The 19,867-nt window shown below is 53.6% G+C and overlaps 1 protein-coding gene across 1 annotated transcript in view; it reads left to right on the top strand.

Moving 5' to 3' along the window:
- LOC128019166 (fibroin heavy chain-like) overlaps positions 1 to 19,867 on the top strand; it is a 77,402-nt gene that overhangs the window by 39,759 nt on the left and 17,776 nt on the right. Inside the window, exons 11-15 of the mRNA XM_052605219.1 lie at positions 3,120 to 3,569; positions 11,672 to 11,947; positions 12,068 to 12,265; positions 12,332 to 12,553; positions 15,594 to 15,854. Of these exons, the coding sequence (XP_052461179.1) occupies positions 3,120 to 3,569; positions 11,672 to 11,947; positions 12,068 to 12,265; positions 12,332 to 12,553; positions 15,594 to 15,854 (1,407 nt within the window). The remainder of the gene's footprint in view (positions 1 to 3,119; positions 3,570 to 11,671; positions 11,948 to 12,067; positions 12,266 to 12,331; positions 12,554 to 15,593; positions 15,855 to 19,867) is intronic.

The raw sequence follows: 19,867 nt of genomic DNA, 5'->3' as shown, positions 1-19,867 counted from the left end.
TTATAATCGATGCTAGGGGTCCTCCAAAAAAATAAATAAAAATCTAATGCATGTGTGGTTTTTTTTTTTTTTGATTAGAAAGTTACTTTTTTGCCTTCTGTTACTCTTGTCTAGATTTAGGTTTGAATTTCTCCTTTTTAGGATGGTTTAAAACCCTGGATGGCTTTACAAAATACACTGGAATAATTCTTGGAATAAAATTCACTCTGTGGCATAAGTCTTTTGCTGTATATTGACATGGCATACAGTCCATGCTCATGAACTAAAGCTGACTGTCTTTGTCCATGCAGTGAAACCCGGTCAATGTCCTGACCCAAAGAACATTCCACTGTCTGCTAAAAACTGTGTCCATGATGGTCAGTGTCCTGCCACACAGAAGTGTTGCCCAACCACCAGGCGCCATGGATGCAGTGAACCAAGCCGACAGGGCCAGGGAAGCTGTCAGAACACGGGCCAGGGCGCCGGACAGGGCAAGGGAAGCGGCCAGGGCAGCGGACAGGGTGCCGGACAGGGCGCCGGTCAGGGAAGCGGACAGGGTGCCGGACAGGGCGCCGGTCAGGGAAGCGGACAGGGTGCCGGACAGGGCGCCGGTCAGGGAAGCGGACAGGGTGCCGGACAGGGCCAGGGAAGCGGACAGGGTGCCGGACAGGGTGCCGGACAGGGTGCCGGACAGGGAGCAGGACAGGGTGCCGGACAGGGAAGCGGACAGGGAGCAGGACAGGGCCAGGGAAGCGGACAGGGTGCAGGACAGGGCGCCGGCCAGGGAAGCGGACAGGGTGCCGGACAGGGTGCCGGACAGGGTGCCGGACAGGGTGCCGGACAGGGTGCCGGACAGGGTGCCGGACAGGGTGCCGGACAGGGAAGCGGACAGGGAGCAGGACAGGGCCAGGGAAGCGGACAGGGTGCAGGACAGGGCGCCGGCCAGGGAAGCGGACAGGGTGCAGGACAGGGCGCCGGCCAGGGAAGCGGACAGGGCGCCGGTCAGGGAAGCGGACAGGGTGCCGGACAGGGCGCCGGTCAGGGAAGCGGACAGGGTGCCGGACAGGGCGCCGGTCAGGGAAGCGGACAGGGCGCCGGTCAGGGAAGCGGACAGGGTGTTGGACAGGGCGCCGGTCAGGGAAGCGGACAGGGTGCAGGACAGGGCCAGGGAAGAGGACAGGGTGCCGGACAGGGCGCCGGTCAGGGAAGCGGACAGGGTGCCGGACAGGGCCAGGGAAGAGGACAGGGTGCCGGACAGGGCGCCGGTCAGGGAAGCGGACAGGGTGCAGGACAGGGCCAGGGAAGCGGACAGGGTGCTGGACAGGGCGCCGGACAGGGCCAGGGAAGCGGACAGGGCCAGGGTGCCGGCCAGGGAAGCGGCCAGGGTGCAGGACAGGGCCAGGGAAGCGGACAGGGCGCCGGACAGGGCCAGGGAAGCGGACAGGGTGCAGGACAGGGTGCAGGACAGGGCCAGGGAAGCGGACAGGGTGCAGGACAGGGCCAGGGAAGCGGACAGGGTGCTGGACAGGGCCAGGGAAGCGGACAGGGTGCAGGACAGGGCCAGGGAAGCGGACAGGGTGCTGGACAAGGCGCCGGACAGGGCCAGGGAAGCGGACAGGGCCAGGGTGCTGGCCAGGGAAGCGGACAGGGTGCAGGACAGGGCCAGGGAAGCGGACAGGGTGCAGGACAGGGCCAGGGAAGCGGACAGGGTGCAGGACAGGGCCAGGGAAGCGGACAGGGTGCAGGACAGGGCCAGGGAAGCGGACAGGGTGCTGGACAGGGCGCCGGTCAGGGAAGCGGACAGGGTGCCGGACAGGGCGCCGGTCAGGGAAGCGGACAGGGCGCCGGTCAGGGAAGCGGACAGGGTGCAGGACAGGGCGCCGGTCAGGGAAGCGGACAGGGTGCAGGACAGGGCCAGGGAAGCGGACAGGGTGCAGGACAGGGCGCCGGTCAGGGAAGCGGACAGGGTGCAGGACAGGGCCAGGGAAGCGGACAGGGTGCCGGACAGGGCGCCGGTCAGGGAAGCGGACAGGGCGCCGGTCAGGGAAGCGGACAGGGCGCCGGTCAGGGAAGCGGACAGGGCGCCGGTCAGGGAAGCGGACAGGGTGCCGGACAGGGCGCCGGTCAGGGAAGCGGACAGGGTGCCGGACAGGGCGCCGGTCAGGGAAGCGGACAGGGTGCCGGACAGGGCCAGGGAAGCGGACAGGGTGCAGGACAGGGCCAGGGAAGCGGACAGGGTGCTGGACAAGGCGCCGGACAGGGCCAGGGAAGCGGACAGGGCCAGGGTGCCGGCCAGGGAAGCGGACAGGGTGCAGGACAGGGCCAGGGAAGCGGACAGGGTGCAGGACAGGGCCAGGGAAGCGGACAGGGTGCTGGACAGGGCGCCGGACAGGGCCAGGGAAGCGGACAGGGCGCCGGACAGGGCCAGGGAAGCGGACAGGGTGCAGGACAGGGCCAGGGAAGCGGACAGGGTGCTGGACAAGGCGCCGGACAGGGCCAGGGAAGCGGACAGGGCCAGGGTGCAGGACAGGGCCAGGGAAGCGGACAGGGTGCAGGACAGGGCCAGGGAAGCGGACAGGGTGCAGGACAGGGCCAGGGAAGCGGACAGGGTGCAGGACAGGGCCAGGGAAGCGGACAGGGTGCAGGGCAGGGTGCAGGACAGGGCCAGGGAAGCGGACAGGGTGCTGGACAAGGCGCCGGACAGGGCCAGGGAAGCGGACAGGGCCAGGGTGCCGGCCAGGGAAGCGGACAGGGCGCCGGACAGGGCCAGGGAAGCGGACAGGGCCAGGGTGCCGGCCTGGGAAGCGGCCAGGGTGCAGGACAGGGCCAGGGAAGCGGACAGGGCGCCGGACAGGGCCAGGGAAGCGGACAGGGCGCCGGACAGGGCCAGGGAAGCGGACAGGGTGCAGGACAGGGTGCAGGACAGGGCCAGGGAAGCGGACAGGGTGCTGGACAGGGCGCCGGACAGGGCCAGGGAAGCGGACAGGGCCAGGGTGCCGGCCAGGGAAGTGGACAGGGGACTGGTTTTGGTCAGGGAAGCGGCTATGGCCAGGGATCTGGTAGTGGACAGGGAGTTGGCCAAGGAAGCGGCTACGGCCAGGGAAGCGGCTATGGCCAGGGATCTGGTAGTGGACAGGGAGTTGGTCAGGGAAGCGGCTACGGTCAGGGAAGCGGCTATGGCCAGGGATCTGGTAGTGGACAGGGAGTTGGTCAGGGAAGCGGCTACGGTAAGGGAAGCGGCTATGGCCAGGGATCTGGTAGTGGTCAGGGAAGCGGCTACGGTCAGGGAAGCGGCTACGGCCAGGGATCTGGTAGTGGTCAGGGAAGCGGCTACGGTCAGGGAAGTGGCTACGGCCAGGGATCTGGTAGTGGTCAGGGAAGCGGCTACGGTCAGGGAAGCGGCTATGGCCAGGGATCTGGTAGTGGTCAGGGAAGCGGCTACGGTCAGGGAAGTGGCTACGGCCAGGGATCTGGTAGTGGACAGGGAGTTGGTCAGGGAAGCGGCTACGGTCAGGGAAGCGGCTATGGCCAGGGATCTGGTAGTGGACAGGGAGTTGGTCAGGGAAGTGGCTTCGGCCAGGGATCTGGTAGTGGACAGGGAGTTGGTCAGGGAAGTGGCTTCGACCAGGGATCTGGTAGTGGACAGGGAGTTGGTCAGGGAAGCGGCTATGGCCAGGGATCTGGTAGTGGACAGGGAGTTGGTCAGGGAAGCGGTCTGTGATGTGGTCAGGGAAATTCAGTGCTATGTTCATAAGGATTTTTCCCTTTTTGCTCTAACATTTCAGGAAGACCATCTCTGCCTCCTTCCCTTAAATAAAAAGAAAATTGCTTTATTTGAAAGTTGTGGTGTTTGACTTTCTCACATAACCCAGTTCTGGCGTCAGTGCTTTGTGTAAGTTCCTCTCCATGAGACCTGGATATTTGCAGTATTAGACAATTTTTGACCCAAAATATACCACATGTCATTGGGGCTCAAATGGCACCAGCTGTTTTCTGCACCTTCTGCAAACTTTTTTTTTTTTTTTTTGTCTTAAAACAAGCCTATGAATGCCTGAGGTCAGGATCTCATTAATTCTGAATTAAAACTCCCAGTGATGGAGAAGAGCATGCTTTTGTGCATCTGCATTATAAATCCGTGTCATGAGCCTTTTGCACAGGCTGAATAAAGCAAACCAGTAAAGTTCAGATGGATGATGGTTGTAATGGGGGTATAGTTGATTATGGTCGTGTGTCTGGCAAGTGTTTTATAATGGACACTCCCTGAAGAAGTCTGCTATTATAGGAGTTGACTGCAGTCAGTGGTGTTCATATACATATGAGCAATAACACTAGCTCTGACAGAGTACTGGTCACTGTTGATGACAAGCTGCCTTCAGATCAGCATGTTCGACAAATTAGGGTTTTTTATTTTTGCGCTCTGTTTAATAATTTGCAATGGCTCGGTGTATAAAAAGTCAGGTTAAGGTGACTGGTATAGTGGTCTGTTTGCGTCTCTGTGTGGTCTTGTTTGGTATTGCAGCTTGATTTGTAGTTATTTCTATACTGTCCATAGTTTGAATGTCAGAATCAGAATGCAAATATTTTTTTAATAGAATACTGTTGTCAAAGATGCCATTAGAAGCTAATGAATTTGATTTAAACAATCGGCCTACATACTGTAATATTCACATGCAGTTCATAGGGGACATATTGTATTAGCCCTGCAGTTACAGCATGAAATGGACTACTATTTAAACCTATAACATTAAGGCAACCTATTTTATCTCACAATTCTGACACTTTTTTTTCTCACAAATGCAAGTTTATATCTCTTGTTTTGCACAACTCAATTTAACTCAACGATTGCAATTGTGTCAATTCTCAGAGGGGTAAAAAGCCAAGTGTTGGATATAAATTCATGATTCTGAGTCGAGGGGAAAAGAGAGAATGATGAGTTGATTTTATCAGAAATGTGAAATATAATCTAGGAAAATTACCTTTTTAAATTTTTTTTCCATGGCTACCATATAGACCGCCATACAGCAAGCAATTTTGGCCCAGATCTGGTCCACATTTGGCCCGCGTGTGGGCCGGTTCTGGGCCGAAATTGCTTGCTGTCTGGGCTGCTACTTCAAAAAAAAAGGCTTTGTGTTGCCCTTTAAGAAATGTACGTTTCAAATATCAGCTTTAATTATTTTTGGTAAATATTTTAAAGTGAAAATGTGAAGTTCATATTTACTTTTTCTTTGTCTAACTCATTTGTAAAAATTATATCTTTTGTTTCTTGTGATGAAGTCACTTCCTGTTTAGTCACTTCCTGTTAGTTAAAACAATGAGACAGACATGGGCTGTGTCCAAATTCAGGGTCTGCATCCTCCTTAGGATCCTTCCTACCCGGTTGAAGGAGGATGGGTCCTCCGACGAACGCAAAAACCGGAAGTCGGTGTTTGTGAATTTGGACAGCCTACCCTTCTTTCAGTTCCCTCCCTTAACCGTTGCTCATATTCCGTCGCCTAGCAACCGTGACAGCGCCAAGCAAGACGCGGGTGAAGAGCTCATCGTACTCTCCCCAGAGCTTTATAAACACTTCTGTCTGCTCTTTCGTCCTTAGAAGCGTTAAAAACAGCTTCAATCACTAACAAATAAGCTGTGTGTAAGGGGATATTCACACAGGCAGTAAGGAAGAAGCTAATTTACGAAAGTAAACTTTTTTTTTTTTTACATATACACGTACAAATGTAAAAAAAAAAAAAAAAAAGCTTAACGCTAAAACAAAATGCCTAACTAGAAAACCACTGAAAATATATATTTTTGAAAAGCCAGTTTTTAAAAAACATCGAAAATAATACTCCTCCCCCACTCCGCTACAGCTCGCTTCGTCCTGCCGAAAAGAATCATGGGATAGGTAGGACGTGAAAGGATCCACCACACCCATCCTTCCAATTCGGGGAAAAGGAGGACGCATTTGTGGGCCGCATTTGAAGGATCCTACGAATTTGGACAGCCTTCGTCGCGGCGCTGTGACGTAACATCCTTCAAATGCGTCCTCCGAAGGATGTAGACCCTGAATTTGGACACAGCTCAGGTGTGCTCTCTCTGATAATCCGTTGCATCCACTTAAAAGAATCATAGAGGCAATGCCGTAAATTCATTAATATGACACTAGAAAGGCAGAGGATCACCAATTCCCCCAATGCTGCAGAGAAATATAGTGGAGCAATATCAGAAAGGAGTTTCTCAGAGAAAAATTGCAAAGAATTTGAAGTTATCATCATCTAGAGTGCATAATATCATCCAAAGATTCAGAGAATCTGAAACAATCTCTGTGCGTAAGGGTCAAGGCCGGAAAACCAGACTGGATGCCCGTGATCTTCGGGCCCTTACACAGCACTGCATCACATACAGGAACGCTACTGTAATGGAGATCACAACATGGGCTCAGGAATACTTCCAGAAAACATTGTCGGTGAACACAATCCACCGTGCCATTCACCGTTGCCAGCTAAAACTCTATAGGTCAAAAAAGAAGCAATATCTAAACATGATCCAAAAGCGCAGTTGTTTTCTCTGGGCCAAGGCTCATTTAAAATGGACTGTGGCGAAGTGGAAAACTGTTCTGTGGTCAGACGAATCAAAATTTGAAGTTCTTTTTGGAAAAATGCGACGCGATGTCATCCGGACTAAAGAGTCATAATATTGTGTATGTTAGTTGCACTAACCTGAGTATTTCCATTTTAAAGTGTATGAAATATGTTTTAAAAGGGAATGTGCAACAGTACATTATTGGCTTAGGCCTGTAATTGACTGATTATTGAATTTATATATGAATAATAAGCCTGTGGAAATACTTAATGTTATTTTACTGTTGAAAATGTTCAATTATAGTTGATAGTTTGTGTAGTTAAATATTTTGCTAGTGCTAACAGGCAACAAAGAATCTCAAAGTAGAACTTACATTGTGGCCTTGTTTTTTCATAATTTTTTGCAAGTGGTAGATCGGATTACATTTGGACTTTGGATGTAATCTTGGGCTTGAAAAGGTTGGTGACCACTGGTCTAACTCATAGTGTAAAATAGTCTAACTGATTGTTTTTAGCTGCCCATAACTCCTGGTCTAGGATCTGTTTTCTTAGTAATAATAGCATGACGAAATCTATTTGGAAATTAATCCAGTGTATCTGCCCTTCTGTTTTGGAAAGCGTCATATGATTTTATGAAGCATTTTCACAGAGGGCAGCAAAGTAGCCAATCACAGACATGTTTGTTTACTTCTACAAAGCATTGTATTTAGGTTGGAAACCTGAGTTAAATCATGCTCATAACTTCATAAAAAATGAATTAAAAAAAACTTTCATTGTGTAGACATTTTAAGTGAGTAAAAACACATTGTGTAGACACATTGGTTAACTTTGTGAGGTTGTGATGAAAGAGTGACCTTTTTTAATACATTTAAAGGGAGCGCTCTTTCCATGCTATATACCAGTGGTTCCCAATTCTGGTCCCGGAGAACCTCCAACACTGCACATTTTAGATGTCTCCCTATTCAAATGCACCTGATTTAACTCATCAACTCATTGGTGAAAACTCCAAGACCTCAAATGTGTGCATCAGATAAGAGAGACACCAAAAACGTGAATGGTTTGAATGCAGCTCACCTCATACAACCGCAATCAAACACACCTGAACAAGCTAATCAAGGCTTTCCATTTAGTTACTAGAAAGCTACTGGCAGGTGAGTTTGATCAGGGTTGGAGTTGACCTTATCTCCTTGGATCTTTAAAACCCCATTTACAGAAGTGGCTGTTACAACAACAACACATTTATTTGTTTTAGTTTTATGCCCTTTGGCTGTATTTAGCTATCTGCTTCTTCTGACACGCCAATTCAGCAATTCAATTTTCCAGCAGAGGCCATTGTGAGATTGTAGGCTGGGAGGATGACCGCTCGAATGTATTGCTCGTTTGGTGCGGTTTTATTGTGTCTGTTTGGAAACTTGAACATAACAGATGCTACTCTAGGTGAGTGATCTGTTGACTTCATTACGCAGCCTGAAGAAACCCAAAAAATAAGTGACCCTTCATCTTTGTGTGTAGGATAAGGAATGGGTAGTAGATCTTTTGAAATGCTTGATTTGAAGCAGATAAATATGTAATGTTGTATTAAGGTATTGGCGGTCTGAGGCTGAAAGACTTGCTATCCCATCGAGGATGTTCTTCTGATAGACCCTGCTCTGGAAGACAATACTGCTCTGAAAGACCTGGCTGCTCTCGATTTCAATGTGATCCTGTTTCCAGTCAGCCTGGTTCAAGTGAGTTACCGTTTATAATCGATGCTAGGGGTCCTCCAAAAAAAAAAAAAAAAACTAATGCATGTGTGGTTTTTTTTTTTTTTTTTTTTTGATTAGAAAGTTACATTTTTGCCTTCTGTTACTCTTGTCTAGATTTAGGTTTGAATTTCTCCTTTTTAGGATGGTTTAAAACCCTGGATGGCTTTACAAAATACACTGGAATAATTCTTGGAATAAAATTCACTCTGTGGCATAAGTCTTTTGCTGTATATTGACATGGCATACAGTCCATGCTCATGAACTAAAGCTGACTGTCTTTGTCCATGCAGTGAAACCCGGTCAATGTCCTGACCCAAAGAACATTCCACTGTCTGCTAAAAACTGTGTCCATGATGGTCAGTGTCCTGCCACACAGAAGTGTTGCCCAACCACCAGTGGCCATGGATGCAGTGAACCAAGCCGACAGGGCCAGGGAAGCTGTCAGAACACGGGCCAGGGCCAGGGCGCCGGACAGGGCCAGGGCGCCGGACAGGGCCAGGGCGCCGGACAGGGCCAGGGAAGCGGACAGGGCGCCGGTCAGGGAAGCGGACAGGGTGCCGGTCAGGGCCAGGGAAGCGGACGGGGTGCAGGACAGGGCGCCGGTCAGGGAAGCGGACAGGGTGCAGGACAGGGCCAGGGAAGCGGACAGGGTGCTGGACAGGGTGCCGGTCAGGGAAGCGGACAGGGTGCCGGTCAGGGAAGCGGACAGGGTGCCGGTCAGGGAAGCGGACAGGGTGCCGGACAGGGCGCCGGTCAGGGAAGCGGACAGGGTGCAGGACAGGGCCAGGGAAGCGGACAGGGTGCCGGACAGGGCGCCGGTCAGGGAAGCGGACAGGGAAGCGGACAGGGTGCAGGACAGGGCCAGGGAAGCGGACAGGGTGCAGGACAGGGCCAGGGAAGCGGACAGGGTGCAGGACAGGGCCAGGCAAGCGGACAGGGTGCCGGACAGGGCGCCGGTCAGGGAAGCGGACAGGGTGCAGGACAGGGCCAGGGAAGCGGACAGGGTGCTGGACAAGGCGCCGGACAGGGCCAGGGAAGCGGACAGGGCCAGGGAAGCGGACAGGGAAGCGGACAGGGTGCAGGACAGGGCCAGGGAAGCGGACAGGGTGCAGGACAGGGCCAGGGAAGCGGACAGGGTGCTGGCCAGGGCGCCGGACAGGGCCAGGGCGCCGGACAGGGCCAGGGAAGCGGACAGGGCGCCGGACAGGGCCAGGGAAGCGGACAGGGCGCCGGACAGGGCCAGGGAAGCGGACAGGGCGCCGGACAGGGCCAGGGAAGCGGACAGGGCGCCGGACAGGGCCAGGGAAGCGGACAGGGTGCAGGCCAGGGAAGCGGACAGGGCCAGGGTGCCGGCCAAGGAAGCGGCCAGGGTGCAGGACAGGGCCAGGGAAGCGGACAGGGCGCCGGACAGGGCCAGGGAAGCGGAACGGGTGCAGGACAGGGTGCAGGACAGGGCCAGGGAAGCGGACAGGGTGCTGGACAGGGCCAGGGAAGCGGACAGGGTGCTGGACAGGGCCAGGGAAGCGGACAGGGTGCTGGACAGGGCGCAGGACAGTGCAAGGGAAGCGGACAGGGTGCTGGACAGGGCAGGGTGCAGGACAGGGCCAGGGAAGCGGACAGGGTGCTGGCCAGGGCGCCGGACAGGGCCAGGGCGCCGGACAGGGCCAGGGAAGCGGACAGGGCGCCGGACAGGGCCAGGGAAGTGGACAGGGCGCCGGACAGGGCCAGGGAAGCGGACAGGGCGCCGGACAGGGCCAGGGAAGCGGACAGGGTGCAGGCCAGGGAAGCGGACAGGGCCAGGGTGCCGGCCAAGGAAGCGGCCAGGGTGCAGGACAGGGCCAGGGAAGCGGACAGGGCGCCGGACAGGGCCAGGGAAGCGGAACGGGTGCAGGACAGGGTGCAGGACAGGGCCAGGGAAGCGGACAGGGTGCAGGACAGGGCCAGGGAAGCGGACAGGGTGCCGGACAGGGCGCCGGTCAGGGAAGCGGACAGGGTGCAGGACAGGGCCAGGGAAGCGGACAGGGTGCTGGACAAGGCGCCGGACAGGGCCAGGGAAGCGGACAGGGCCAGGGAAGCGGACAGGGAAGCGGACAGGGTGCAGGACAGGGCCAGGGAAGCGGACAGGGTGCAGGACAGGGCCAGGGAAGCGGACAGGGTGCTGGCCAGGGCGCCGGACAGGGCCAGGGCGCCGGACAGGGCCAGGGAAGCGGACAGGGCGCCGGACAGGGCCAGGGAAGCGGACAGGGCGCCGGACAGGGCCAGGGAAGCGGACAGGGCGCCGGACAGGGCCAGGGAAGCGGACAGGGCGCCGGACAGGGCCAGGGAAGCGGACAGGGCGCCGGACAGGGCCAGGGAAGCGGACAGGGCGCCGGACAGGGCCAGGGAAGCGGACAGGGCGCCGGACAGGGCCAGGGAAGCGGACAGGGCGCCGGACAGGGCCAGGGAAGCGGACAGGGCGCCGGACAGGGCCAGGGAAGCGGACAGGGCGCCGGACAGGGCCAGGGAAGCGGACAGGGTGCAGGCCAGGGAAGCGGACAGGGCCAGGGTGCCGGCCAAGGAAGCGGCCAGGGTGCAGGACAGGGCCAGGGAAGCGGACAGGGCGCCGGACAGGGCCAGGGAAGCGGAACGGGTGCAGGACAGGGTGCAGGACAGGGCCAGGGAAGCGGACAGGGTGCTGGACAGGGCCAGGGAAGCGGACAGGGTGCTGGACAGGGCCAGGGAAGCGGACAGGGTGCTGGACAGGGCGCAGGACAGTGCAAGGGAAGCGGACAGGGTGCTGGACAGGGCAGGGTGCAGGACAGGGCCAGGGAAGCGGACAGGGTGCTGGCCAGGGCGCCGGACAGGGCCAGGGCGCCGGACAGGGCCAGGGAAGTGGACAGGGCGCCGGACAGGGCCAGGGAAGTGGACAGGGCGCCGGACAGGGCCAGGGAAGCGGACAGGGCGCCGGACAGGGCCAGGGAAGCGGACAGGGTGCAGGCCAGGGAAGCGGACAGGGCCAGGGTGCCGGCCAAGGAAGCGGCCAGGGTGCAGGACAGGGCCAGGGAAGCGGACAGGGCGCCGGACAGGGCCAGGGAAGCGGAACGGGTGCAGGACAGGGTGCAGGACAGGGCCAGGGAAGCGGACAGGGTGCTGGACAGGGCCAGGGAAGCGGACAGGGTGCTGGACAGGGCCAGGGAAGCGGACAGGGTGCTGGACAGGGCCAGGGAAGCGGACAGGGTGCAGGACAGGGCGCAGGACAGGGCAAGGGAAGCGGACAGGGTGCTGGACAGGGCACCGGACAGGGCCAGGGAAGCGGACAGGGCCAGGGTGCCGGCCAGGGAAGCGGACAGGGGACTGGTTTTGGTCAGGGAAGCGGCTATGGCCAGGGATCTGGTAGTGGACAGGGAGTTGGTCAGGGAAGCGGCTACGGTCAGGGAAGCGGCTATGGCCAGGGATCTGGTAGTGGACAGGGAGTTGGTCAGGGAAGCGGCTACGGTCAGGGAAGCGGCTATGGCCAGGGATCTGGTAGTGGACAGGGAGTTGGTCAGGGAAGTGGCTTCGGCCAGGGATCTGGTAGTGGTCAGGGAAGCGGCTACGGTCAGGGAAGCGGCTACGGCCAGGGATCTGGTAGTGGTCAGGGAAGCGGCTACGGTCAGGGAAGCGGCTACGGCCAGGGATCTGGTAGTGGTCAGGGAAGCGGCTATGGTCAGGGCAGCGGCTACGGCCAGGGATCTGGTAGTGGTCAGGGAAGCGGCTACGGTCAGGGAAGCGGCTATGGCCAGGGATCTGGTAGTGGACAGGGAGTTGGTCAGGGAAGTGGCTTCGGCCAGGGATCTGGTAGTGGTCAGGGAAGCGGCTACGGTCAGGGAAGCGGCTACGGCCAGGGATCTGGTAGTGGTCAGGGAAGCGGCTACGGTCAGGGAAGCGGCTACGGCCAGGGATCTGGTAGTGGTCAGGGAAGCGGCTATGGTCAGGGCAGCGGCTACGGCCAGGGATCTGGTAGTGGTCAGGGAAGCGGCTACGGTCAGGGAAGTGGCTATGGCCAGGGATCTGGTAGTGGACAGGGAGTTGGTCAGGGAAGCGGCTACGGTCAGGGAAGCGGCTATGGCCAGGGATCTGGTAGTGGTCAGGGAAGCGGCTACGGTCAGGGAAGTGGCTACGGCCAGGGATCTGGTAGTGGACAGGGAGTTGGTCAGGGAAGCGGCTACGGTCAGGGAAGCGGCTATGGCCAGGGATCTGGTAGTGGACAGGGAGTTGGTCAGGGAAGTGGCTTCGGCCAGGGATCTGGTAGTGGACAGGGAGTTGGTCAGGGAAGTGGCTACGGTCAGGGAAGCGGCTATGGCCAGGGATCTGGTAGTGGACAGGGAGTTGGTCAGGGAAGCGGTCTGTGATGTGGTCAGGGAAATTCAGTGCTATGTTCATAAGGATTTTTCCCTTTTTGCTCTAACATTTCAGAAAGTCTATCTCTGTCTCCTTCCCTTAAATAAAAAGAAAATTGCTTTATTTGAAAGTTGTGGTGTTTGACTTTCTCACATAACCCAGTTCTGGCATCAGTGCTTTGTGTAAGTTCCTCTCCATGAGACCTGGACATTTGCAGTATTAGACAATTTTTGACAAAATATACCACATGTCATGGGGGCTCAAATGGCACCAGCTGTTTTCTGCACCTTCTGCAAACCTTTTTTTGTCTTAAAACAAGCCTATGAATGCCTGAGGTCAGGATCTCATTAATTCTGAAATAAAACTCCCAGTGATGGAGAAGAGCATGCTTTTGTGCATCTGCATTATAAATCCGGAGAACCTCCAACACTGCACATTTTAGATGTCTCCCTATTCAAATGCACCTGATTTAACTCATCAACTCATTGGTGAAAACTCCAAGACATCAAATGTGTGCATCAGATAAGAGAGACACCAAAAACGTGAATGGTTTGAATGCAGCTAACCTCATACAACCGCAATTAAACACACCTGAACAAGCTAATCAAGGCCTTCCATTCAGTTACTAGAAAGCTACTGGCAGGTGAGTTTGATCAGGGTTGGAGTTGACCTTATCTCCTTGGATCTTTAAAACCCCATTTACAGAAGTGGCTGTTACAACAACAACACATTTATTTGTTTTAGTTTTATGCGCTTTGGCTGTGTTTAGCTATCTGCTTCTTCTGACACGCCAATTCAATTTTCCAGCAGAGGCCATTGTGAGATTGTAGGCTGGGAGGATGACCGCTCGAATGTATTGCTCGTTTGGTGCGGTTTTATTGTGTCTGTTTGGAAACTTGAACATAACAGATGCTACTCTAGGTGAGTGATCTGTTGACTTCATTACGCAGCCTGAAGAAACCCAAAAAATAAGTGACCCTTCTTGTGTGTAGGATAAGGAATGGGTAGTAGATCTTTTGAAATGCTTGATTTGAAGCAGATAAATATGTAATGTTGTATTAAGGTATTGGCGGTCTGAGGCTGAAAGACTTGCTATCCCATCGAGGATGTTCTTCTGATAGACCCTGCTCTGGAAGACAATACTGCTCTGAAAGACCTGGCTGCTCTCGATTTCAATGTGATCCTGTTTCCAGTCAGCCTGGTTCAAGTGAGTTACCGTTTATAATCGATGCTAGGGGTCCTCCAAAAAAATAAATAAAAATCTAATGCATGTGTGGGGTTTTTTTTTTTTTTTTTTTTTTGATTAGAAAGTTACTTTTTTGCCTTCTGTTACTCTTGTCTAGATTTAGGTTTGAATTTCTCCTTTTTAGGATGGTTTAAAACCCTGGATGGCTTTACAAAATACACTGGAATAATTCTTGGAATAAAATTCACTCTGTGGCATAAGTCTTTTGCTGTATATTGACATGGCATACAGTCCATGCTCATGAACTAAAGCTGACTGTCTTTGTCCATGCAGTGAAACCCGGTCAATGTCCTGACCCAAAGAACATTCCACTGTCTGCTAAAAACTGTGTCCATGATGGTCAGTGTCCTGCCACACAGAAGTGTTGCCCAACCACCAGTGGCCATGGATGCAGTGAACCAAGCCGACAGGGCCAGGGAAGCTGTCAGAACACGGGCCAGGGCCAGGGCGCCGGACAGGGCCAGGGCGCCGGACAGGGCCAGGGAAGCGGACAGGGCGCCGGTCAGGGAAGCGGACAGGGTGCCGGTCAGGGCCAGGGAAGCGGACGGGGTGCAGGACAGGGCGCCGGTCAGGGAAGCGGACAGGGTGCAGGACAGGGCCAGGGAAGCGGACAGGGTGCTGGACAGGGTGCCGGTCAGGGAAGCGGACAGGGTGCCGGTCAGGGAAGCGGACAGGGTGCCGGTCAGGGAAGCGGACAGGGTGCCGGACAGGGCGCCGGTCAGGGAAGCGGACAGGGTGCAGGACAGGGCCAGGGAAGCGGACAGGGTGCCGGACAGGGCGCCGGTCAGGGAAGCGGACAGGGTGCAGGACAGGGCCAGGGAAGCGGACAGGGTGCAGGACAGGGCCAGGGAAGCGGACAGGGTGCCGGACAGGGCGCCGGTCAGGGAAGCGGACAGGGTGCAGGACAGGGCCAGGGAAGCGGACAGGGTGCTGGACAAGGCGCCGGACAGGGCCAGGGAAGCGGACAGGGCCAGGGTGCCGGCCAGGGAAGCGGACAGGGTGCAGGACAGGGCCAGGGAAGCGGACAGGGTGCAGGACAGGGCCAGGGAAGCGGACAGGGTGCAGGACAGGGCCAGGGAAGTGGACAGGGTGCTGGCCAGGGCGCCGGACAGGGCCAGGGCGCCGGACAGGGCCAGGGAAGCGGACAGGGCGCCGGACAGGGCCAGGGAAGCGGACAGGGCGCCGGACAGGGCCAGGGAAGCGGACAGGGCGCCGGACAGGGCCAGGGAAGCGGACAGGGCGCCGGACAGGGCCAGGGAAGCGGACAGGGCCAGGGAAGCGGACAGGGTGCAGGCCAGGGAAGCGGACAGGGCCAGGGTGCCGGCCAGGGAAGCGGCCAGGGTGCAGGACAGGGCCAGGGAAGCGGACAGGGCGCCGGACAGGGCCAGGGAAGCGGACAGGGTGCAGGACAGGGTGCAGGACAGGGCCAGGGAAGCGGACAGGGTGCTGGACAGGGCCAGGGAAGCGGACAGGGTGCTGGACAGGGCCAGGGAAGCGGACAGGGTGCTGGACAGGGCCAGGGAAGCGGACAGGGTGCAGGACAGGGTGCAGGACAGGGCAAGGGAAGCGGACAGGGTGCTGGACAGGGCACCGGACAGGGCCAGGGAAGCGGACAGGGCCAGGGTGCCGGCCAGGGAAGCGGACAGGGGACTGGTTTTGGTCAGGGAAGCGGCTATGGCCAGGGATCTGGTAGTGGACAGGGAGTTGGTCAGGGAAGCGGCTACGGTCAGGGAAGCGGCTATGGCCAGGGATCTGGTAGTGGACAGGGAGTTGGTCAGGGAAGTGGCTTCGGCCAGGGATCTGGTAGTGGTCAGGGAAGCGGCTACGGTCAGGGAAGCGGCTACGGCCAGGGATCTGGTAGTGGTCAGGGAAGCGGCTACGGTCAGGGAAGCGGCTACGGCCAGGGATCTGGTAGTGGTCAGGGAAGCGGCTACGGTCAGGGAAGCGGCTACGGCCAGGGATCTGGTAGTGGTCAGGGAAGCGGCTACGGTCAGGGAAGTGGCTATGGCCAGGGATCTGGTAGTGGACAGGGAGTTGGTCAGGGAAGCGGCTACGGTCAGGGAAGCGGCTATGGCCAGGGATCTGGTAGTGGTCAGGGAAGCGGCTACGGTCAGGGAAGTGGCTACGGCCAGGGATCTGGTAGTGGACAGGGAGTTGGTCAGGGAAGCGGCTACGGTCAGGGAAGCGGCTATGGCCAGGGATCTGGTAGTGGACAGGGAGTTGGTCAGGGAAGTGGCTACGGTCAGGGAAGCGGCTATGGCCAGGGATCTGGTAGTGGACAGGGAGTTGGTCAGGGAAGCGGTCTGTGATGTGGTCAGGGAAATTCAGTGCTATGTTCATAAGGATTTTTCCCTTTTTGCTCTAACATTTCAGAAAGTCTATCTCTGTCTCCTTCCCTTAAATAAAAAGAAAATTGCTTTATTTGAAAGTTGTGGTGTTTGACTTTCTCACATAACCCAGTTCTGGCATCAGTGCTTTGTGTAAGTTCCTCTCCATGAGACCTGGACATTTGCAGTATTAGACAATTTTTGACAAAATATACCACATGTCATGGGGGCTCAAATGGCACCAGCTGTTTTCTGCACCTTCTGCAAACCTTTTTTTGTCTTAAAACAAGCCTATGAATGCCTAAGGTCAGGATCTCATTAATTCTGAAATAAAACTCCCAGTGATGGAGAAGAGCATGCTTTTGTGCATCTGCATTATAAATCCGTGTCATGAGCCTTTTGCACAGGCTGAATAAAGCAAACCAGTAAAGTTCAGATGGTTGTAATGGGGGTATAGTTGATTATGGTCGTGTGTCTGGCAAGTGTTTTATAATGGACACTCCCTGAAGAAGTGTGCTATTATAGGAGTTGGCTGCAGTCAGTGGTGTTTATATACATATGAGCAATAACACTAGCTCTGATAGAGTACTGGTCACTGTTGATGACAAGCTGCCTTCAGATCAGAATGTTTGACAAATTAGGTTTTTTTTATTTTTGTGCTCCGTTTAATAATTTGGAATGGATCGGTGTATAAAAAGTCAGGTTAAGGTGACTGGTATAGTGGTCTGTTTGTGTCTCCGTGGGGTCTTGTTTGGTATTGCAGCTTGATTTGTAGTTATTTCTATACTGTCCATAGTTTGAATGTCAGAATCAGAATGCAAATATTTTTTATAGAATACTGTTGTCAAAGATGCCATTTGAAGATAATGAATTTGTAATTGTAAGATAATGAATTTGATTAAAACAATCGTCCTACTTAAGCCCCTTTCACACTGCCATTCCGGCAAATACAGGGGTAAAGTGTTCTTGTAATTGGTCGCTAGATGTGGCACTTTCACACTGCCAGTGATGACCCGGTATATGTGCGTGCTTTCACACACAACCCTTGAAGATCTTGTAACGACACGTGACATCAGCGCGTGACGTGTAATGTACGAGTCGACAATGCTTGGCACGTTATACTTTAACTGAAGCAAGCAAACGATCTCGGTGTCAGCGCAGAAAGTGAGGAACTAACTGATCTCTGCTTCATCACAGTTTGCACATATGTTTTCGTCGCGAATGTTGATCTTCCTTCAAAACTGCCGGTAAAAGAGTCACGCGATAACGCGCGTCATCACTTCGATACGGAATTAGATCTGGCTTTTGTTCACACAGCGCTCGTTCTGGATCGATTACCGCAATGTTACTAGGTCCCCGACCCGGGTTCAATTCGGTTATCAATTCCGGGACGTGGTTGCTTTCACACAGAAGGCGACCAGGCAATGTTACGGGAATATTGCGGGTCCGACGTGCAGTGTGAAAGGGGCTATACAGTAATATTCACATGCAGTTCATAGGGAACATATTGTATTAGCCCTGCAGTTACAGCATGAAATGGACTATTTAAACCTATAACATTAAGGCAACCTATTTTATCTCACAATTCTGACTTTTTTTTTCTCACAAATGCAACTTTATATCTCTTGTTTTGCACAACTCAATTTAACTCAACGATTGCAGTTGTGTCAATTCTCAGAGGGGTAAAAAGCCAAGTGTTGGATATAAATTCATGATTCTGAGTCGAGGGGAAAAGAGAGAATGATGAGTTGATTTTTCTTATCAGAAATGTGAAATATAATCTAGGAAAATTACCTTTTTAATAATTTTTTCCATGGCTACCATATAGGCCGCCATACAGCAAGCAATTTCGGCCCAGATGTGGTCCACATTTGGCCTGCGTGTGGGCCGGTTCTGGGCCGAAATTGCTTGCTGTCTGGGCTGCTACTTCAAAAAAAAGTAATTGTGTTGCCCTTTAAGAAATTTAAGTTTCAAATATCAGCTTTAATTATTTTTGGTAAATATTTTAAAGTGAAAATGTGAAGTTCATATTTACTTTTTCTTTGTCTAACTCATTTGTAAAAATTATATTTTTTGCTTCTTGTGATGAAGTCACTTCCTGTTTAGTCACTTCCTGTTAGTTCTGCATGAAAAACAATGAGACAGACATGGTGTGCTCTCTCTGATAATCCGTTGCATCCACTTAAAAGAATCATAGAGGCAATGCCGTAAGTTCATTAATATGACACTAGAAAGGCAGAGGATCACATATTAGTGATGATTTTGTTAAAAAGATGTTTTGATAAGTTACTAAAAATTGTTGTTTACCATTGTGTACAAGATCTCAGCAATGTTATAGCCATTGAAATCGCTGCTACAAAGAGAACAGCAGTTTATGCTTATGTTAAAGTCATTTATAATGCTATGTTAGTCAAGACACTGGACACTGAATATTGCTGTATTGTTTTATTACAGTTTTCACCACAAATGTTAATGAGGAAGAGTGACCGTAAATTATCAACCTTACTACGACTCTTGTCTTAATTGGCTACAGTTTAACTTGGTGTTTAGGCAGAGTTTCAACACACTGCATGAGAACACTACAGTGAAAAGGCATAATTTGATGGTTAAGTGGTTAAGATGGCCACAAGCAGCAAGTCATCTGTGTGCAGTGCAAGAAGTGGCAAGTCATCTGCGTCATCGGCGAGAGCAGCCCGGGCCTGAGCCAGAGCTGAAGCCGCCAAAGTGGGAGCATCTTATGCCAGCTAAGAGGCTAAACTGAAAATGGGAAAGGCCACAAGAGAAGCTCAAAATCAGCTGGAAACAGTAAGAATAGACACGGAGTTGGAAGTGTTAACACTACAACGGGAAGCTGATGCAGCCGCTGTGGAGGCACAAGGTTGGTGTCGCTGTTGGACAGTGTTTTTCTCTACTGTTTTCTCTACTTCCTGTTGGCCTTCTGTAGCTAATCATAGCTCCGTGTAGCTGTTTTTATTTTATATTTTTTCTCTATAATCTTTCTTACTATCACTGTCTGTTTGTTTGTTTTTTAAGTTGTAAAATATAACTTAATTCACACCATATTTCTGATATTATCGATCAATCTTTTCAGATTAACTTTGATCTTCACTCTTCCGTGACTGCAGTACACCTGCAAAGCGTTAGCACTCGTTAGCTTGTCATTAGCGTTTTCTTTTCTCCTCTCCTCTCTCACGTTGCAGTTTTTCACAAGTTCATCAAACAACCGCAGTAAGAATATTTCATCAAGCACGGTGAGTAATGGTTTCTCCTGCAATTGTTATTTGCACCTCTTGCCACATGTACAGTTTATCTATCTCTGTCGCTGATGAGGGATTCACATGTGATAAATGCAGGGAAATAGTTAGGCTGACAGAGAAGATTTCAGAATTAGAGACACGCATCCAAACTTTAATTGAGGACAGTAAGAATGTTAGGGCTCTAGATACGGCTTTGGATGCGTCTAGCTCAGGGACTCCTGTACATTGTCCGGTTCCAGCAGAGCCCCTGCAGCAGGGCAACTGGGTGATGGTGAGGCAGCGTAGTCGTGGGTCAAAACACTGCTCTTCTGTTCCGATCAAAACATTAAACAGGTTCTCCCCACTCAGTGATGCACCCACTGAGAAACCTGATGAAAGTGCTCTAGTTATTGGT

This window comes from Carassius gibelio, chromosome A8, assembly GCF_023724105.1.
Source record: "Carassius gibelio isolate Cgi1373 ecotype wild population from Czech Republic chromosome A8, carGib1.2-hapl.c, whole genome shotgun sequence".
In the NCBI taxonomy this organism is placed as follows: domain Eukaryota; kingdom Metazoa; phylum Chordata; class Actinopteri; order Cypriniformes; family Cyprinidae; genus Carassius; species Carassius gibelio.
This window is presented reverse-complemented; position numbering and strand designations above follow the sequence as displayed.